This window comes from Podarcis melisellensis, assembly GCF_964234715.1.
Source record: "Podarcis melisellensis genome assembly, chromosome: 6".
Classification (NCBI taxonomy): domain Eukaryota; kingdom Metazoa; phylum Chordata; class Lepidosauria; order Squamata; family Lacertidae; genus Podarcis; species Podarcis melisellensis.
The window spans coordinates 60,108,941-60,127,670 of record NC_138538.1 but is presented as its reverse complement, the minus strand read 5'-3'; the positions used below and the strand labels follow the sequence as shown (position 1 = coordinate 60,127,670).

Sequence of the window (18,730 nt, the reverse complement as noted above, 5' to 3'; positions counted from 1 at the left end):
AAACCAGACAGATTAAATGGTGAAATGAACAACAACAAAAAATGAAGTCTGACTTGACATTTCTAAGAAACTGCTCATCCACTCAAATAATTCAGTCCAACTTTGCTGGATGAATGAATGAATGAACATAGAATTAACAAATATTGACTGGCGATGAATGCAAAATTAGAAATACTGGAGGGGAACATGATGTCTCCCTGGCAGGATTCGTTTTTTAAAAATAAACAATGGCAAGCGATTTTCGCAATTGAATTCCTGTCAGACAAATTCGAAGTAACCAACAAATCCTTGTTTCGCACAGACTATTTGTTTCAGATACTTTCCCTCCCATTTCAGGTCCAAGATCTTGTGTTCAACCTCCATATGATCCTGTCTGATACAGTTAAGATGAAGGAGCACCAAGAAGACCCAGAGATGCTGGTGGACTTGATGTACAGGTACAGTTTTACTGGATATTCTGCTGTCTTAAGAAAATTTGAGTAAGTAAACGTACACTGATGTGACTCTCCTGGGTTTTTGAAAACTAGAATTGCCAAGGGATACCAGAATTCCCCAGACCTACGACTCACCTGGCTACAGAACATGGCTGGGAAACACTCAGAGAGAAGCAATCACGCAGAATCTGCACAATGTTTGGTCCACTCTGCAGGACTCGTTGCTGAATACTTGAGCATGCTTGAGGATCGGAAATATCTCCCCGTAGGATGCGTTACATTTCAGGTAATGCTCTTTGTTTACAAAACTGCACAGCTGGGCTTCTTGCCTTTCCACAAAGCAATGATGTAAGCCCCCCAGAAAACATAGTGTTGTTTATATTAAAAGAACATTTTCCAAAAATTCATATGATAGAATTGCATTGCTCCACTTTGGCTGCTGGTACAATACATTGGAGGCACATTAGCTAAAAGCTCTTTCTGTTATTAATTTCGGCCATGCACAAAGGAATTTACCATACTTATTTACTTGCCCAATAATTCCTAAAGTAGCTTGGTTTCATGTTTCTTCTCAAAGAGGATAGGTCTTTGGTAGAGTGGCTTTCCCCCCGAAAAAGAACACCTTGTGGGTAAACCTATATTTCAAATTAACATTCTGCAGAGCAAAAACAAAAAACTAAAGTTTAATTACATGTTACTATGTTCCATTAGAGTAGGACTTTGGCAGAATGGAAGCTACTTTGGTTTCAGACTTTGCAGCAGAGCATTGCCTGAACCTGGTGATGAATGAATTTTAAATAGTTGTTTTTTCAGTTTCTCTGGAACTGTAACTGCTGAAAGTAAATGTTATATATTTCCTCAGAACATCTCCTCGAACGTCCTGGAAGAATCTGCAGTTTCTGATGATGTCGTATCGCCAGATGAAGAAGGAATATGCTCTGGAAAGTATTTTACTGAAGCAGGTCTGGTTGGATTGCTGGAGCAAGCTGCAGCCTCTTTCTCCATGGTAGAAGAGTTTAATACATGTATTTAGTACAGTACTCCCTTATGGTTGCATAGTATATACAATCAGTGTCCTGCATTGGGGTGGGGAACCACAGGCCTGAGGGCCAAATGTAGGCCTCTGGATTATTCCCAGGCCACACCCCTTCTCATAACATGGCCCCTCCCCCTGGACCCCACCTCTCACCTGCTCTGCATTCTTCTCAAGTGTTCTTGAGCTGCGATAAAGCCTCTTGTTTTTTTGAATGGAGAAAGAGGGAGGGATGTGGACATAGAAACCTCTGGCTTGAATACAGCCTAGCATACACAGGTGAGAATCACATCAGTTGTTTCACCCACTTTTGCCTCTGGCCACACTCACAGCTGGAATGGGGAATTTCCAGGTGTTAATGCAGGCCAGAAAATAGTTCCCCACCCCTGTTCTGCATGCAAGTAAACACTGGGCGCAACTCAAATGCACAATGCAAAGTATAGAAGCTTTAGTATTTGCATTTCAGCTGCTTAGCTGCACTGAATTCAGTCATTTAAGTGGCAGCAGCACTGACTCAAGTTGCTTGTGAACCAGCCCACATACTTTGTGCCGTTGGGATCATGGCTAAGCTGGTTCTCCAACATGCTGTGCTAAATCAGGATGCAACTGTAATGTGCATTCAGAAGTTGCTATGAAACCTTGTTCAGCACTGCATTTCCTCAAAATTCTGTGTCATCAAGGTTGGCCTTGACCGTGTAGTGTTAGGAAGCTTCTGTCTGTGGATTGGAACACAGTTTTATATAATCTTTAAAAAGGCTCTCATTCCATGGGCTGAAGCAAACATGCTGGCATCCCACACAGCTGCTACATAGGCTGTTAGCTGCTTCCTTCATACATGGACCAGCACACGAGCTGTGAGTCTTTTATCAGTGTTCATCAAGTTTAAATTGGCCTTTGATGCATGGAGTCTTGCAAACTTTTGGCAAAATGTACATTTGCACAGGTCTAACACACGACTGATACTTATACCATGCATTACTTGTTCCATCTCAGTAACCAAATAATCCAAAGCAAGTGTTTTAGTTTCATTATCGTAATATAAGCATTTTAATAACATGTTGTATTCAGGCTGCTGCATGTCTGGTTTTTTGATGAATCGATAGAACCACCTGACATTGACACTGTTTTGTAGGCTGGCATGTACGAAGCAGTCAACGAGGTTTACAAAATCCTCATTCCAATTCATGAAGCTAACAGAGATGCCAAGAAGCTTGCCACAATTCACGGTAAACTCCAGGAAGCATTCACCAAAATAGTTCATCAGGTAATGACTTGGGCTCTTGCTTGCAGTGCGGAGATCCTTAAAAGTATTTGTGTCATTTCCCCTTCAAGTTACATTAAAACCTCAATGGCAGTTATTTTCCAGGTCATCAAAGCATTCAAAATATGGAGACCTTGTGGACAATATTGCAAAGTGTAAAACATCAGCAAAACTAGGCAAATAGATCAGTCAGATCAGTCCTAATTTTTCCAGAGCCTTTCACCTAAGTCAGGTTACTATAATGTAGTGTACTGCAAATTCATTCCCTGCTTGTGTTTTCCAGGCTAGAGACTGACTTCACAACATGTGAAAGTGTAGTTAAGGTGTTTTCATACTGCAATCCTGTTTACTCCCATTAGTTACTTAGCTGTAAGTAAGCAGGTATAATATTGCAGCCCAAAGCTATACATAGCTGGACAGCCCGGGGATTTAATTTTACTCTTTTGCATTTTGAGCTACCTTTTTGGCAGGTATCTCTTTTTTGGTGCTGCAACATCTCTCTGCTTGGGCAAACTGTGACCTGCATTGTAGAGGCTGCGTAGTAACGAATGACTCTACTTTTGGGTGTGGAGAAGTGGGCTGGAAGTGTCACTGACAGATGGCTCCATGGCCCAAGGGAAGAGCCCAGTGGAGGCATTAAAGCTCCCATGTTCATCAGCAAGGGAAGAAGAAGTGAGGCTGCTGCAAGCAGCCCTCTCCCATCTCACACACTCCAGTCTGTGCCCTGCCATGTTGTCGGCATCTACAGCACGAATGTTGGGGTGGGATGGAGTTCTCGCATGTATAGTTGTAGAGACGAAGGACCCCTCTCTGCAGACATTCATGCAGCACACGTGGATACCAAGAGAAGAGCATGTGACTCAATGTGGTCCTGCTTCTTCTATGTTGATGAATGCAACAGCTAAATTTTCTATGGTATGTGGGGGCCAAAACAAGGGCAAGTTGGCACCACAGCAGCTGGGATCAGATTAGACTCTAAGCAAAACTTAAGGCACATTCCCAGGCACTTCAGGCTAACGGCAGCTGAATTTAACCATGGTTAATTAACATGAAAGCTAAGGTTAAGCATGCCCCCTTAAGCATTTGAAACCAGAATTTGAAGCTGAACAGTGGGTGCCTGGGCACAAAATTGCAGCCAGCTGTTGTCCATATACTGATAAATGAGGGCATTTGCATCTGTGCAGGGCCTCCAGAGGCTCTGCTAGATTGAGGCTATTATTTTCCATTTTGGTTACATTTTTACTTCCTGAATTTAGCAGGGAGATACTGTTTGGACAGCTGGTTGTGCCATATGATTATTTTTAACTGGAGCTCAAGCACAAATGAAGAATGGTTTGCATTTTGCTTTACGGATATAAACAACAATGACACAAAATGAGTACTGCCATTCATTACTTGGGAACTGCAATTGTATTCCACAGCATGCCGTTCAGCGCGCAAAAACTGAATTCCTCCAGCAGGACTAACCTGTGTTTCAGTAGCTGAACTTCAGGCTGGAATGGTGAATGCAATGTAATAATTTCCGATTGCCAGAGGATTTGCATTTACATTCGATTTCCAGCGCCCGATAATGGAGCTTCTTCATACTTAATATTCTGGGCTATGAAACGAAAGGCTAACTTAAATGTGTGGCAGCTAGGCCATTTCAAGTGCATAGCACCTTATTGTTGATGGTTGTGTTTTGGCCTTTGAAAAGGAGCTGGTCTTGTTCCTGTGACATACCTTTTTGTTTTGTTTTTTTTTTGTTTTACTTTTTATTACACAGAGTACTGGCTGGGAGGTAGGTAATGTTTTAGTTAGTAAAGAACACTAATAGATTGGTCTGATGATGACTCCTGCCCATGCTTTGCCCACATGTGCTAGCTGTGGGTATTTCTGTTGCTGTCTGCTATTGACCTGAATTAATTAACCAAAGAAACATCAGTAAAACTGTTGTGGTCATTTTAGACAATTTAGGTAGTGCATGAATGCATTTGTATTATGACACTAATGAGGTTCTTTGGTGAATGAGCCACTTTTTACCATCACTAGTTTGTTATTTTTGTATTCCATTTCTCATCAATATTGACACAGAATACCATTTCTTCCTACCATATTTTCACCCCCCAACACAGGGGTCGATTTAAATTCTAATGCTCAAAGACCTTGAATGCAAAAAACTGTTTCCCGTTAGAAAGACGTTCACTCGTATCCTAACGTATAACTGTAGTATTAATACTCTTCTGCTACATTAAGCTCTGAGCAAGAGTGAAATGAACTTGAGTTTAGTCCTAGCTCTCAAATCTCTTAAGAATTAGGTCATGGGCTTCAACTGGGTGCCAAGATAGAGTCCTTTGCTTTGATTCTGAGATGTACAAAATTCAAATTCCTCTGCAGCAGTTCAGTGACCTAATACAGCTGATTCTGATGTATGTCTGGACCCAAACCATGAAAATAATCCTTGAAGATCTTATGGGAGATACAATCCATCAACCTTGCCCTGGCTTGTATAAGAATGCCAGTTTCATCATCCCATGGACTGGGGGAGGGTTTACAGAGAATTATATGAAATAGGGACTCTGCCTCAGCTTTTGTTTTGCTGAAAAGATTTCCTAAGCTTCATGAAGCAAGCTTAGAGGTTGTACAGTTCCCTTGCTTCCTGGACAGTGCCCTACCTCCCGAAACCTTAGAATTCTGCCTTTGAGATTTGTGGTTAGTGCCCAGACTTTGACAAAAAGCAGAAAGACCCCTTTTGTGTTATTTGATTAGCTGTTTGGAAGTTACTGATATGGTTCTAATATGGCCCATCATACTGAGAAAATTTCCAGCCCAACTGCCTTTTAGATGATCATGCCCCTTAAAGACTTGCACATTTATTTTTCAGACATCTCAAGATTCTTGGTTCTTTTTGCTGCAATGGCCTAAGATGGCTATCTGTCGGGAAATAGTTATAATGGAAAATACTGCAACAAATATCCAAGACTATAAATAGATAAGTTTGAACGCGGACACCTTCATTTTTTGTCGCAGGACAGGCACATTCTTGAGAGTGGCATATTTTGCACATAACACTAAGACATGGTTTAATAAATCATGGTTTAATTTTCTCGCCTGAACCCCGCCCAGCAGCTTAATCATGGTTTATTAACCACAAGCAAATTATGCTAATAAGCCATGGTGTGATTTTTGTTTAGAAACCCCGGCTTATGTTAACCATGGCATAAAGCTCAGTGTGAACTCATCCAAAATCAGATTCCTGTTGAAATAATTGGTGGTACAGGGCACTTAAGTATGTAAGCCCTTCTGATTTCAGTGGGACTTGAGTACCTCTAATTTCCTTACAGTTGTGTCTAAAATGTACCAATCAAACCTCCATCCTCATTTAAAAACAATAGAAGTGTCTCCAAATACATATCTTTTATATACACCAACGCAGACCAATTTTGTAAGGAATTTTAAGAATTTGGTACGTAGCTGAAATATGTGTGTTTTGCATTCTCTTGTTGTTGTTAGTAAATATGTGAATGGTTTTTGGATTCCACCGCCCCAAAAGCTGTACAAGTTCTGATTTCTGCTTCTGATTTTCTCTGACTATGTTGCTCTATCAGATAAGAGTCCGGCTCTCTTGTTTAGAGCTTTGGTTCAGAAGAGCAATTACAGACAAGTCAAAGCATCATCAAGGCATGTAATATCAAGAGTGCTAATTCCATGACCCGCCATCTGCAACGAGAGGCTTGGGGACCCAAAATCAGTTTTGGAGCTGGTGTGCTTTTTTGTACCACCTGGGAGCTGGCCCAAGCACGTGCAGCCTTTTACAATGCCCACTTTAACTGAAAGGCAAAGTTCATGTCACAGAGACTCTCCATTTAGCTCAAGCGCTTGCTTGAAGTGGCAACCATACAGTTTGGTTGCTTCCGTCAACTGCACCATGATTCACCTCCCCCCGAAGGGTTTCCCTGGTGGTGTTAAAATTGGCACAAAACCACAGCAAAAGGCAGTTTGTGGCTGTTCCATTAATGGGATGACAGCCTGCGAGCATCTTTTCTCATCAATGTGTGTGATGCTAAATCGACCCCTGAAGTATATCCTGTCATCAGTTACAATTTTAACATTATTCAGTAATGTTCTATTGCATGGTAAAACACACCCATGGTTTATGTTCTTGTCCACTGCTTTGCACTTGAACTTTCCTCTTGCTGGACATTTTCCTTCTGTGTGGCCTTTTAATACCCATTGCATGTTATTTACCCAGTACCAGTTTTTAAAATACTTTTTTTGTTTTGTTTATTTGCTGCCAAATGCTGCTTATTTGTTTTGGATTTTCCCTAATGAAAATACTTTCTGTTTTCTCCTCTATTGCCCTGGTTGCTGATCCTCCTCCCCACTTTTACTATTGTCTGTTGTGGTAAGTTCCTACTAAGTTGTTGGTGATTTTTTTTTTTAAACTCCCATGGCATCCCCCAATAATTTCATTTTACCAATGACTTATGCCAGCTCAGGGGTTTATGAAACGCCACAGAAATCAATCCCAATTAGGTTTATATGGAAAAAACTTCCCAGCTAACTCCTAAAGTTAAATGTTCGTGGAGGAGTGGTTTTTCCTCATGGAAAGGGGGTTGAACTTAAGTAGGCCTTTTGGCTTCTTCAACTATGATGTTACAAATTCAAATGCCAGGTTAGCCATTTCACTGCAATGAAAAATGTGGCATTATTGACTCTGATCAGACGGCCTTGGGCATATTTGCACTTCCCTGTGGATAACAGCAGGGCCAAATTCGGCAACAATTTTTGTTGTTTTTGGCTAAGTAAATCCAGTTGGCAAAGGTTTTGGTTCATGTGCAGAAGGAGCCTCTTAAAACTTTGTACCCAACAGATATTTACCATGCATAACAACATATTATGAACCCTTCATAAGTCATGACGGCTGTTATACCTGCTCTGCCAGTTCTGTAATGACTCTACAGTGTTCACCTTCATTCTCTTTGCCTACCAAGGAGCTATTATTTTTTCTCAAAATAATAGATTTAAATGCTTTATAATAACTTCCTTTCTCATAACTGCATTTTAGCACCTCTCAGAAACAAAGACCATGGAGTTTTAATTTGTTTTGTTTGCTTGAAAGCAAGGGTTTTGATTTCTGTGAAAACCTTTGGGCAAAATTATAGAGCCTTCATGTATTCAGAACACACTTGGAACAATAACATGATGACATATGATGTTATTGATGTCCCCATCTTTTGCCTGTTGTTTATGGAACTTTGTGCTTTGGTTCTTGTGTTGCACACATTCCAGCATGCTCTGGGTTGACATTTCCCCAAAATCTTCCTAGGCATTGATCCATCAACACCCCCCCATTCCCCTCCCCACAAATTAATGGAAGCTAAATGGAAAGAACCTTCGTTATAAACACCACCTCCTAATTTGTCTTAGGTGACCATTGTTAAAGCTTAGAATGATGCTTGTTTATTTGAAACTCCAGTCATAATAGTACTATTGATTCATTACATAAGTTTCCTTAAGTGTCTCATGATGTTGCCAAGATTATTAATGGAAGTTAGAGCAATTAGCAGACAATGCTGCCCAAGCCAAACAGCTTACCTTCCCTACTACAAAAATCAAGGAGAACCCTAAAGTTTGTGGCGTATGTGGAGGGGGAGCCTCCAGGAGAGCAAGTTGGGTTCTCTAAAAGCCTAGAGAGAGTTGCAGAGATTTAGAAGGTGCCTGCTCATGTGTGGACAAGCACTGTCAGCCATAAAATTACCTGTTGTCCTTCAGTCCTTTTTATCAAGTTCATTGTCGCTTTTATGGAACATTGCATACTTTACACTTTCCTACAAGGTTCTTATGATACACATAATTCATAAGTGAATTATGCACATGTTGTCTATTTTGCCACATCTTGTGTGTGTTCAGAAGCAGCTGTGATTCCCACTGCATGTGCCAAGCTAAGTATGTGTGTTTTCTGCCAATGGCGGTCAGTGTACATGCCTTTCCCCCGCAAATGGAAGCAATATCACTGTCCGAGAAACATCATGTACACAGTGGCCCTGAGTGACTTCTAATGCTTTGGATTGTCATTGGGAATAACAGTAAGTGGATTTATGTGGATGAAAGCCATAAGGTACAAGTGTTCAGAGAGAGAGAAGAGTGTTCCACAGTTGTAGGATACACATATAATTATGAATATTAGCTTAAATGCAACCCAGGCGCTTAACTTAGAGATGACATCAGAGTGGCTGAAATGTATTTGAGGGTCTTTCTCAATTTTCATGGAACACTTGATACCGTCCACTGGTACAGAGGATATGCTGAGGGATGTCAACTCTGGTAGCTTACTTGAGTCAACCTTGTTTTTATATAGGCCAGTTGGGATTATCACAGACTGAAGTTGTCTGTGCTACTATTCCAAGACGGGGGAAATTAATCTGTAGTCTTCCCAACACTGACTTCCTGCACATTCTGCAACTTCTACTTTTTCCTTAGGGTTGTGTAAGTAGTCCGTTAGCTGTTTCCACCTCCCTTGGGCAGTTCATGGGCCGGCTCCAGTTTCTGTCCTGGGTATTGACCAATCTAGTTAACTATCAGAATCTTTGTTTATGGCCACAGCGGATTACCTGTCATTGAAGAGCAATGTCACATGAGAGGTTGGCGTTATTGCAAAAGTAGGCAGGTGTTCGCAGGACTGCTCTTCAGTAGTCCAGGCTAGGCAGTCAGAGAATGGTAAGGGGTGGTGACTTCTCATCTTCTCAGGACCTTTTCTATAAGGTCCAGTAGCATTTTACTCTGTCATCCTATTCTGCTGGATGTATGGGGCAACATCATGAAAATGGAGTGTCCTGATGGCATTATTTATTTCTCTCTCTAATCAACCTGGGTCCTAAAATTCTGGTTTGGCAGTGTCTGTCCAGGATATAGGGAGGGATGTGGAGAAGGTGTTTGAAGCTGAATCTAGAAAAGACTGAGTTGATTGGTAGGCCCTATGATCTGGGAGGGTCAAAAATATCTTTTATTAATCATTTTGGCTTCCTAAAGCCAGTAAGCTGTAGTGGTTAGAGTGTCAGACTAGGACCTGGAAGACCAGGTTTAAATCCCCGCTTAGCCATGAAGCTCACTGGGTGACTCTGGGCCATTCTCTGCCTTTTAGCCTGGAGCTCCTTGGAGGGAAAAGTGGCATATAAATGCAATACATAAAGTCTGCAGACTTTTGCTGGACTGGTGGACCCAAAGAGTACGGTGGTACCTTGGTTCTTGAACTTAATCTGTTCCAGGAGCCTGTTTGACTCCTGAAACCATTTGAAAACCAAGGTGCAGGTTCCAGTTGGCTGCAGGAGCTTCCTGCACTCAAGCAGAAGCCACGTCGGATGTTTGGCTTCCGAAAAACATTCACAAACTGGAACACTTCCTGGTTTGCGGTGTTCGGAGGCCAATTTGTTTGGCAACTAAACCGTTCGGGAACCAAGCTTCCACTGTGCTTGATAACTCCATTTAGAGAAGGTGCACTTTTTTCCCAGGTTACAAACTAACAACCACAAGAAATGTCTTTGTGCTCTCCAAGTTTGACTGTAGTAATAATGCACGCTACCTGAGGATTCATCGTCACCTGGGAATGATGAAGTTGAGGATTACTACCACTTGAAAGGAATGGGCTGCTGTTGCTCCCAGACCTACACCAACATTTTGATATTTCAGTAACAATTAGAGATGCAGCTTATGACTTACGAGGCCCTAAAGAGTTTTATCCTTGTATGTTCTTAGAGCTTTCGTTTCTCTTTTGTGTGCCCATCCTGACCTTTAACATAGGTGGACAATTTCTTCTTGCATGGTCTCCCTGGATGACGTTTCCCCCAGGCCCCAGAGTATTATCCCAAATCGCTGTCCATCCTTTCTGTTCAAGCTAGAATTGGAAGCTAGTGAGGGAGGCTTTGTTTATCTATTTTAATCCTCTTCTTTTTTCCTGTTAAGCATCTTTTGAAACGTGTTACTGGCCCAGAGACACCAAGGATAGGGTGGGATGCAAAGTTCAACAGCTAGTGCATCACATTGCTCCTTTTTTTATATAATTCTGAGTGCTGCAGCATAACTGTGCCATGAGAGTAAAGGTGAACATTTGGAGTACTTTTCTCAGCTTATATTTGTGACTATGTGCATGCAGTGTGAATTCTTTCAGTTGTGACTTGGTGGAAAGAAACTGCAGATTTGGTGGCTTCCATTTCAAACAATTTGCTGCTCTCTTATCTTTCAGTTTACATTTTTGCCTTCCACATAAGTGTGCACCACCTCCCAGTTTTATTGCTACAAGTGTTGGGTGTGTTAAGACGGCTCAGTTTACCACTGAGCCAAATGGAAGCAGCTGCTTGGAATCTTAATACAGGAGTATCTGTATATGCCAGAAGAATGCAGTTTAGCACTATGGTTCACCCCAGAAATTATGTGCTCAAAACAACTTGTCTGTTTTGAATTGCTGCGAAGTCACTTCCCCTACTATAGAGGGGGTGTGAATAGGTGAAGAGTTGACACACGACTCTGCATCTCAAAGACTCCCAAAACAAAAGTGGGAGAGGAACCTGGGAGGCTTTCCTAGCAGAAAGGATGGATTGGCATTCGAAAATTTGTGAATTGTCAGTGTGATCCATACAATTGCATGGAGATGCGATACCAGGTCTCCTTTCCAGTGTTTGTTCTGCAAATTGTACCACTGGAAAAACAAGAGATCCCAGTGGCACTAACATTTTACGGCAGCATGCGCAATATGTTCTCATGGACTGTGGCTACAGGAAAGTTTAGTGGTTGCCGCCTGATCCTGCTTTCATCTCTATTAGAGAACAGAATACAACATACGGCAGTCTAGTTTCCATAGCACTAATCACACTGATGCCGTCACATATAGAAGAAACCACAAGAGGGCATGATGTGGTGACAATATAATGCTATACCACTGTGCAGTCTCTCACAGCCCACACACCAAATGCGGGGGAAAGTTATTCCAACCAAGGCACCATCTCCGCCCCTTAAACCCATTTTATTCTAATTTTCTTAAATGATGAGCTGCAAAGAACAAATTAGATAACACCAATTATTCCCCACATTTATTATTGCAGCATTCTGCTCTGATGATGACATATTTTAGGCCACAGTCCCAGAGAACGGAAGCATGCAAGTAAACTGTGAAGTCCAGCAAGAATCCCTAATGATTCTTGAGTGATCCAGACCCGCAAGGTGTTGGAAATTTGGCTTAGTCCAAACTCAGAGTGACACCAACCTAACCAGTGGTAAATCTGTGCTGCTCCACCAGTGTCAAGAAAGCAAATAGCCACGACAGTGTTCCCTTCTGTAAGGTTGCTTTCTTGACTATTGCCAGCATTGCTTTCTAAACCTGTTAGGCTGGCTAAAGTGGTCCCATTCTTTTGCCAAGCTACTGATTTTTATCCCATTGCATGATTGAGGCTAGCTTTCCCATAAATCTCGTAAGTGTATGGTTTAAATTTTAGTGTGCCCCTCCTTTTTTTGCTGTAACTGGTTTACAGTTCTCTTTAGTCCTACTTGTTGGTTGGTTTGTTCCTGCATGGCATTGTGTTCAAAGGGAGTGTTAAAAGCAATGGAAAGATGTGAAGGGGCTTTTGTATTGAAATGCTATTCGTCTTTCTGCACCTAGGATGGTAAGCGGATGTTTGGTACATACTTCCGTGTTGGTTTTTATGGGACTAAATTTGGAGACCTCGATGAACAAGAGTTCGTTTACAAGGAACCGGCCATAACAAAATTGGCTGAAATTTCTCATCGGTTAGAGGTGAGGTGGTCTCAGCAAGTCTAAAATACAATCCTGTCATTACATGGGCTTTCAGGGAGCTCCCAGTATGTTTCCAAATGCAATTCAAAGTGTTGGTGCTGACCTTTAAAGCTCTCAGCCCTGTATTCCTGAAGGAGCATCTCCACCCCCATTGTTCAGCCCAGACCCTGAAGTCTAGCTCCGAGGGTCTTCTGGCGGTTCCCTCATCGTGAGAATTGAGGTTACAGGGAACCAGGCAGAGGGCCTTCTTGGTAGTGGCCCATTCCCTGTGGAATGCCTTCCCGTCAGATGTCAAATAAGCAAATAATTACACAACTTTATGAAGGCAGCCCTGTATCAGGAAGCTTTTTATGTTTGATGTCTTAATGTGTTGGAGGGCTGGCCAAAGTGGCTGGGGCAACCCAGTTGGATTGGTGGGGTATAAGTAATAAATAATTGTATTTGTAATTATAAAAAGAGTCAAGTTCAGGGATTACTTTATTCCCTCCCACTGCAAAAAAAACAAACAAACACAAAAAACAACAACCTGTGTTCACCTGACCTGTGGTCCTGTCCACATAAGCTGTAGCATTCACATATGCAAGACAGCCATGAATAGGATTGTGGCTCAGTGCATGAGTGAAAAGGATCCTTCAGGCCAAGTAATTTCCAATCGTTCACAAAGAGCAATCAAAGATAGGAGCCCTGTTTACTTTACTTTTTAAACCTCCACAAGGTAAACGTAGGCTCAGGTTTATCTTGTACCAAGATTAGCCCAGTTCTGAGCCATGGGGTTGCATTCAGACAACCATACCTTGGCTTAATAAGCTGAGATGTGAATGAGCCTCATGCACCCACAGACGGCTGCTTCACCTTTTGCTTCGTGCAAGTCAGGAAGTTTCAGTTAGCTATAGTTTCCCCTTACATTCCAACTGGGAACTGATGGTTTCGAGCTTCCAAACAAGCCAGAATAGAAAGCCTTGGTTTAACATTGGCTTAGGACCCTGGCATGTTTAGGAGTCATTGACTATAGTTTCCCAGCTTGAACTGAGAGTTATATATATAGTTTATTAACTGCAGTTAATTAAGACTAAATCGTTACAATCATGAATGAAAGAACAAAACAGCTGCAGTCGGGGAACAAAGCTCATTCATATCTTGGCGCAGTGTGTGCTTTGGTGTGTAATGTGTGGTCTTTTAAACTTGTTTTGCTGCACACACTGTCCAGCATGTATGATAAAATGATGGGATTTTTCCACATTGACAAAATACTTTGAGGCAGACTCCCCCCCCCCACGTTATTATTTTTCCTGTCCCCCCCAAAAAAAAATTGTTCCCCAAAGTTATGCAGGCATAGCCCACACCACAGCCACAGTTTTCATGTGATTCTGCTAACATTGTGTGCCAACCCTTCCTTTAAAACTTTGCTCCAGATTGTACTTTATAATATCTTGTTGATAATTTTCAGGGTTTTTACGGAGAAAGGTTTGGTGAAGATGTTGTCGAAGTAATTAAGGACTCTAACCCTGTTGACAAATGTAAATTAGATGCCAACAAGGTAAGAAGCTAAAAATAAGTATCAAGTTGGACATTCCTGTATTTGGTGTGAGAAGTGCCCTTGTTCCTGGCTTGTGCATGGCTACACACTATGGTTCCAGAAAATAAATTGAGTGGATAACATGATGCTGCACCAGGGCCATTTATCTCAGGATCTCCCTGACCTTATCCACACACCTCTCTCAATCTAGATACAGGTATCAGGTAGCAGTTTTTAGACAATTCTGGTTTAGAATATAATTGATGTATTGTATCACTTCATACTATATTTTCACCAGGGAGACTGAGGCAAGAGTTGTCTGCTTTCGCCGACTTTTGTATCTTTGCAACTGGCTCTGAGAGTTAAGTTCACAGTGCGGAGGACAAAATGGCAGCAAGCTTGTGCTTTCCACTGGTGTGGGCCTCGTTCTGTCTCTTGGTTAATGCCCCTTGCTGCTCACTCACAAACATAAAAATTCTGTAGCAGGAGCAGTGTCACGAGTGAATGAGGGCCATGCGCGGTTGCTAGTTGGCTGGTGACTATTCTGCAGTGTATTCCAACTAGTCTGTTTTTCTGCCCCAGGCCTATATACAGATCACTTACGTGGAGCCTTACTTTGACACATACGAAATGAAGGACCGGATAACCTATTTTGACAAAAACTACAACTTGCGGCGATTCATGTACTGTACGCCCTTCACGTTGGATGGCAGAGCTCATGGTGAGCTGCATGAACAGTTCAAGAGGAAGACCATCCTCACGACATCACATGCATTCCCTTACATTAAAACCCGGATTAATGTCATTCACAAGGAGGAGGTGAGCCATGAACAGTGATGGTAACTGTAAATTTAAGAGGGAGAAATGCCAGAAATAGAGGGGGAATGATTAACATAAAAAATAATGCGCTCAGCAAAGTTTCAGCTTGCTGATTATTGATTGGCATGTTTTAGATGCATTTACAAAGCTGCTTTTACTGCAAAAGCCTGAGAGGAGGAGCTTTTATTTCAGGTGCCAGGTTTTGATACTGATGATTACTATTGCTGGAAAGCTGCTCTAATTTTTTCAGTAGTACTTTGCATCTAGCAACTGGGAAAAAGAAAAATCAACACACCTGTATAGCACAGTTGGTTACATTATGGTGCTGATAACACAAAGGTTGCAGGTTTGATCCCTGCATGATATGGGACAGTTGCACATTCCTGCATTGCAGGAGGTTGGTCTAGAACTCTAGATGATCCTCAGTGTCCCTTCCAACTCTACAATTCTATGATTCTCCCTTTCCTTATTTATGAGTCTAAATTAAATTTTCTTATAATCACAGTGAAAAGAGAAGTCCCTGATGTTCTTCTTAAATTTTCCTGTGTTCGTTTCCTTAGATCATTTTGACACCAATTGAAGTCGCCATTGAGGATATGCAAAAGAAAACCCAAGAGTTGGCTTTTGCAACACATCAAGATCCAGCAGATCCCAAAATGCTCCAGATGGTGCTTCAAGGTTCAGTAGGCACAACGGTAAATCAGGTAAGGATACAGAACTTGTAGGCCCTTTCAGTGTCTTGATCAGAAAGGTCCATGAGTACAACCATCAAGACTTGCTTATTTTAAAAAATGTTGTCAAAAATGGGTTCTGACTATATATTGCATATAAACAGTAATAATAGTGTGTGTGTGTGTGTGTGTGTGTGTGTATATAACTTATTTTGTATTGAAGAGGACGGTATTATTGAAGTAATGGCTAACAGAGTATGTGCAAATGCAAGTAATTTGAGTGTGTAGAAGCACATTTGCCGAGTTTTACTCTCTGAAGCAAAGTGGCTCTGTGAGTTAACAGCAGAAGCAAGAGGTGGACACTTTTGATTGAATGGAACATGTGATGTAATAATCTCCCCTTCCCAGGACAGAATATCTCTAAAAACGATTCACCTTTTTTTTAAAGGCAGACATTTCACTGAAAAGCAGTACATAATACATGTTTGCTCTGAAGAAAGCCCTATTGAGTTCAATGGGACTTATTCCTAGGTAAACATGTATATGTGATACCTAAAAACTAGAGGTCAGTGCCCACCAACAAGTAGGGGTAGGTGTCAGACCGAATCAGTATTTGAATCTTTGCTAAGTTCAAGTGTCAACTGCATTGTGTGGAGGGAGCCACACATATTTCATATGAGAGTGTGTGGTGGGTCCTATTTTGAGATCTGTTTGTATGCACCCTTAGAGCTGCTATAGGCAACATTTGAAAGCAATCCTTGTGCGGCTCTGCCTTCTCCTTGACAGTTGCATAAGTGTCCACGTAGAGAGGAAGAGAAGGGAGGTTGTGGAGTGTGGTCCTAGTGGGGAGACAGCCTAAAGAGATTCTGTGGAGTCTTCCATGTATGTGAAATGATTCCAGTAGCCAGCCCTGCAGAAGTATCTCACTACCTGCCTCTTCTTTAAAGGGACCACTAGAGGTTGCACAGGTTTTCTTATCAGAGATACCCAACGATCCTAAGCTCTTCCGTCACCATAATAAACTACGGCTTTGTTTCAAAGACTTCACAAAAAGGTATTGTGTTTCAATGAACATCTTTTTCCCTCATTTTAATTGTCTTTAAAAAGATCATGATAGATATGTTGATCAATTGTCTTGTGGTGGGTCTGATTACTTACTTTAGTCCCTTCTCACCTTCCAGCCCTGATGTACATCGGAAGTCGAACGGAATCCATTCCGGAAGTCCGTTCGACTTCGGAGACCAAGGTGTGGCTTTCGATTGGCTGCAGGAAGCTCCTGCAGCCAATCGAAAGCTGCGTCGGATGTTCCAGTTCCAAATGAATGTTCGCAAACCGGAACGCTCACTTCCGGGTTTGCGACGTTCAGGAGCCAAAACATTCCGAGTCGCAAGGCGTTCAACTTCCGAGATACTGTATATTGCTTCTTAATTCATTTCTGCGTAATTTAGAAAATTCCCTGAAACTTTATCCTACATTCCTCAAAAAAGCAGTACTGAGGCGTACAACAGATTTGGCATTATTAGGTGGCACTGATGCTCTTCCAGCACGTTGGCCTTGATCCATGAATGCTGACGCACTTCTGCATCCTTTCAGGAGCAGTCCCCTTTTTTCTTGTCTAAGCAAGGGGCATTCTGGACATGTACGGTGAGCATTTTCCTTCTGTTAAACAAGGAAACACAGAAAACCTCACAGTGCTTTGTATTTTCCTTTTATATACATGTTGGAGAATCATGTGTAGCCAGGTGCTTTGGTACAGAAACAGTAGCTTCATTTCTTTTTAAATGCTGTTAGACAGCTTTAGAGAAATCAGATTTCTAGGATGACTTGGAGACATCTACTCCAAAGAACAGAAAGACTGATGTTTTATTGTGTGAAAGCCAATTTTGGCATTGCAGTCACACTGCGTTGGAAGTTTCGGATGTTTCCAAATAAGTGCAATTAGTTTTGTGACCCAAGGAATGTACGCAACGGAAACAGATACAGTGCTGCTGGCTGGCTCCAAGAGGGTAACTATGGTCACTTTCCTATTGTCTGATTTTTTTTCTTTTCTAGGTGTGAAGATGCACTGCGCAAGAACAAGAGCCTGATTGGTCCAGATCAAAAAGAGTATCAGCGGGAGCTTGAAAGAAATTACCACCGTCTCAAAGAAGCCCTTCAGCCTCTGATCAATAGAAAAATTCCCCAATTATACAAGACGGTTCTTCCTGCTGCTTGCCACAGGTAATTCTTATATATGTTAACATCTGTTAATGTTTCTTTAAAAGGTCTCCTGGATAGAAAAGTACATGGGAAGGCAAATTGAAAATTCCTATCTGTAGTGATATAAAATCCTTACAATTACTTTACTAACACCCCTATATGTGTGGCCCCAAGCCCTCTTTCTCACACTTAAGAAGACCAGAGCCTTAGGCTTCTAGTCACCCCTGAGATAGGAGAACTAGTTAATTTTATAGCTGCACACGCAAACATTTTGTGTAGCAGAATATTACCACCAGACTCTGGCGTTCAGCTTGGGAAGTAGAAACTTATCTCATTGTTTTTTCCTCCCCAGAGATTCCTTCAGCAGAATGAGCCTTCGCAAAATGGACATCTGAGCACCTTAAAATACACTTTAAGAATTTTAAGGTACTGAACAAACGAGTGCAGTGTCATCAACACCGGGAATTTTTTATAAGTTTTATTTGGAAATAAAACTTTGGACTTTGTTCAGGACACCATGCACACATTTTACCAATTTACATGGAAGTGTTAAGTGGCCAAATTTCCCTTCTGAATTATTATATAGACTTCAAACCTTTTTTAACCCCATGGCAACAGTATACAAACTACTGGTGAGACTGTAAACACAACTGTTTTTTAAGGCATTTTTTAATATTCAGAGGTACTCCAAATGCATCAACCATTATTTATAGCATTCTTTAATGTTAAATTTGTTTTTGTTTTAGTTCATATATTTATTTTATATTAGGAGCATTTGCAAATGCATTTAAACCATTTTTAATGCAGTGTTTATTTTAATGGTACCATTAAATATTTGAATGTTTACACTTTATTTCTTGGTGTGCCAGCTTTAAAAATTCATCTTTGTGTGAAAAAAGATCCTAGAGAAAGGTAAGTATACAAAATGCTTTTTAAGGATGCTTTCATTTTTAAACTTTTGTGTCACGTGGCTAGTGTTACATTGGGCTTGTGGCTCAAAATGCTGGGATGACCTTGGGGATATGGGGGTC

At 41.4% G+C, this 18,730-nt stretch overlaps 1 protein-coding gene across 15 annotated transcripts in view; it reads left to right on the top strand.

Moving 5' to 3' along the window:
• The window catches only part of DOCK7 (dedicator of cytokinesis 7), a 113,362-nt gene extending 94,810 nt beyond the window's left edge, over positions 1-18,552 (top strand). For 4 of the 15 annotated variants that reach the window (XM_081915687.1, XM_081915673.1, XM_081915674.1 and 1 more), the window contains 12 exons: positions 337-437; positions 528-720; positions 1,297-1,440; positions 2,600-2,731; positions 4,494-4,508; positions 12,360-12,494; positions 13,942-14,031; positions 14,593-14,829; positions 15,390-15,533; positions 16,448-16,554; positions 17,553-17,720; positions 18,052-18,552. In XM_081915687.1, coding sequence (XP_081771813.1) covers positions 337-437; positions 528-720; positions 1,297-1,440; positions 2,600-2,731; positions 4,494-4,508; positions 12,360-12,494; positions 13,942-14,031; positions 14,593-14,829; positions 15,390-15,533; positions 16,448-16,554; positions 17,553-17,720; positions 18,052-18,094 — 1,509 coding nt within the window. In that variant the 3' untranslated portion in view covers positions 18,095-18,552. The other 11 variants (XM_081915680.1, XM_081915675.1, XM_081915684.1 and 8 more) reach the window with 6 other exon arrangements.
• Positions 18,553-18,730: the final 178 nt, after the last annotated feature.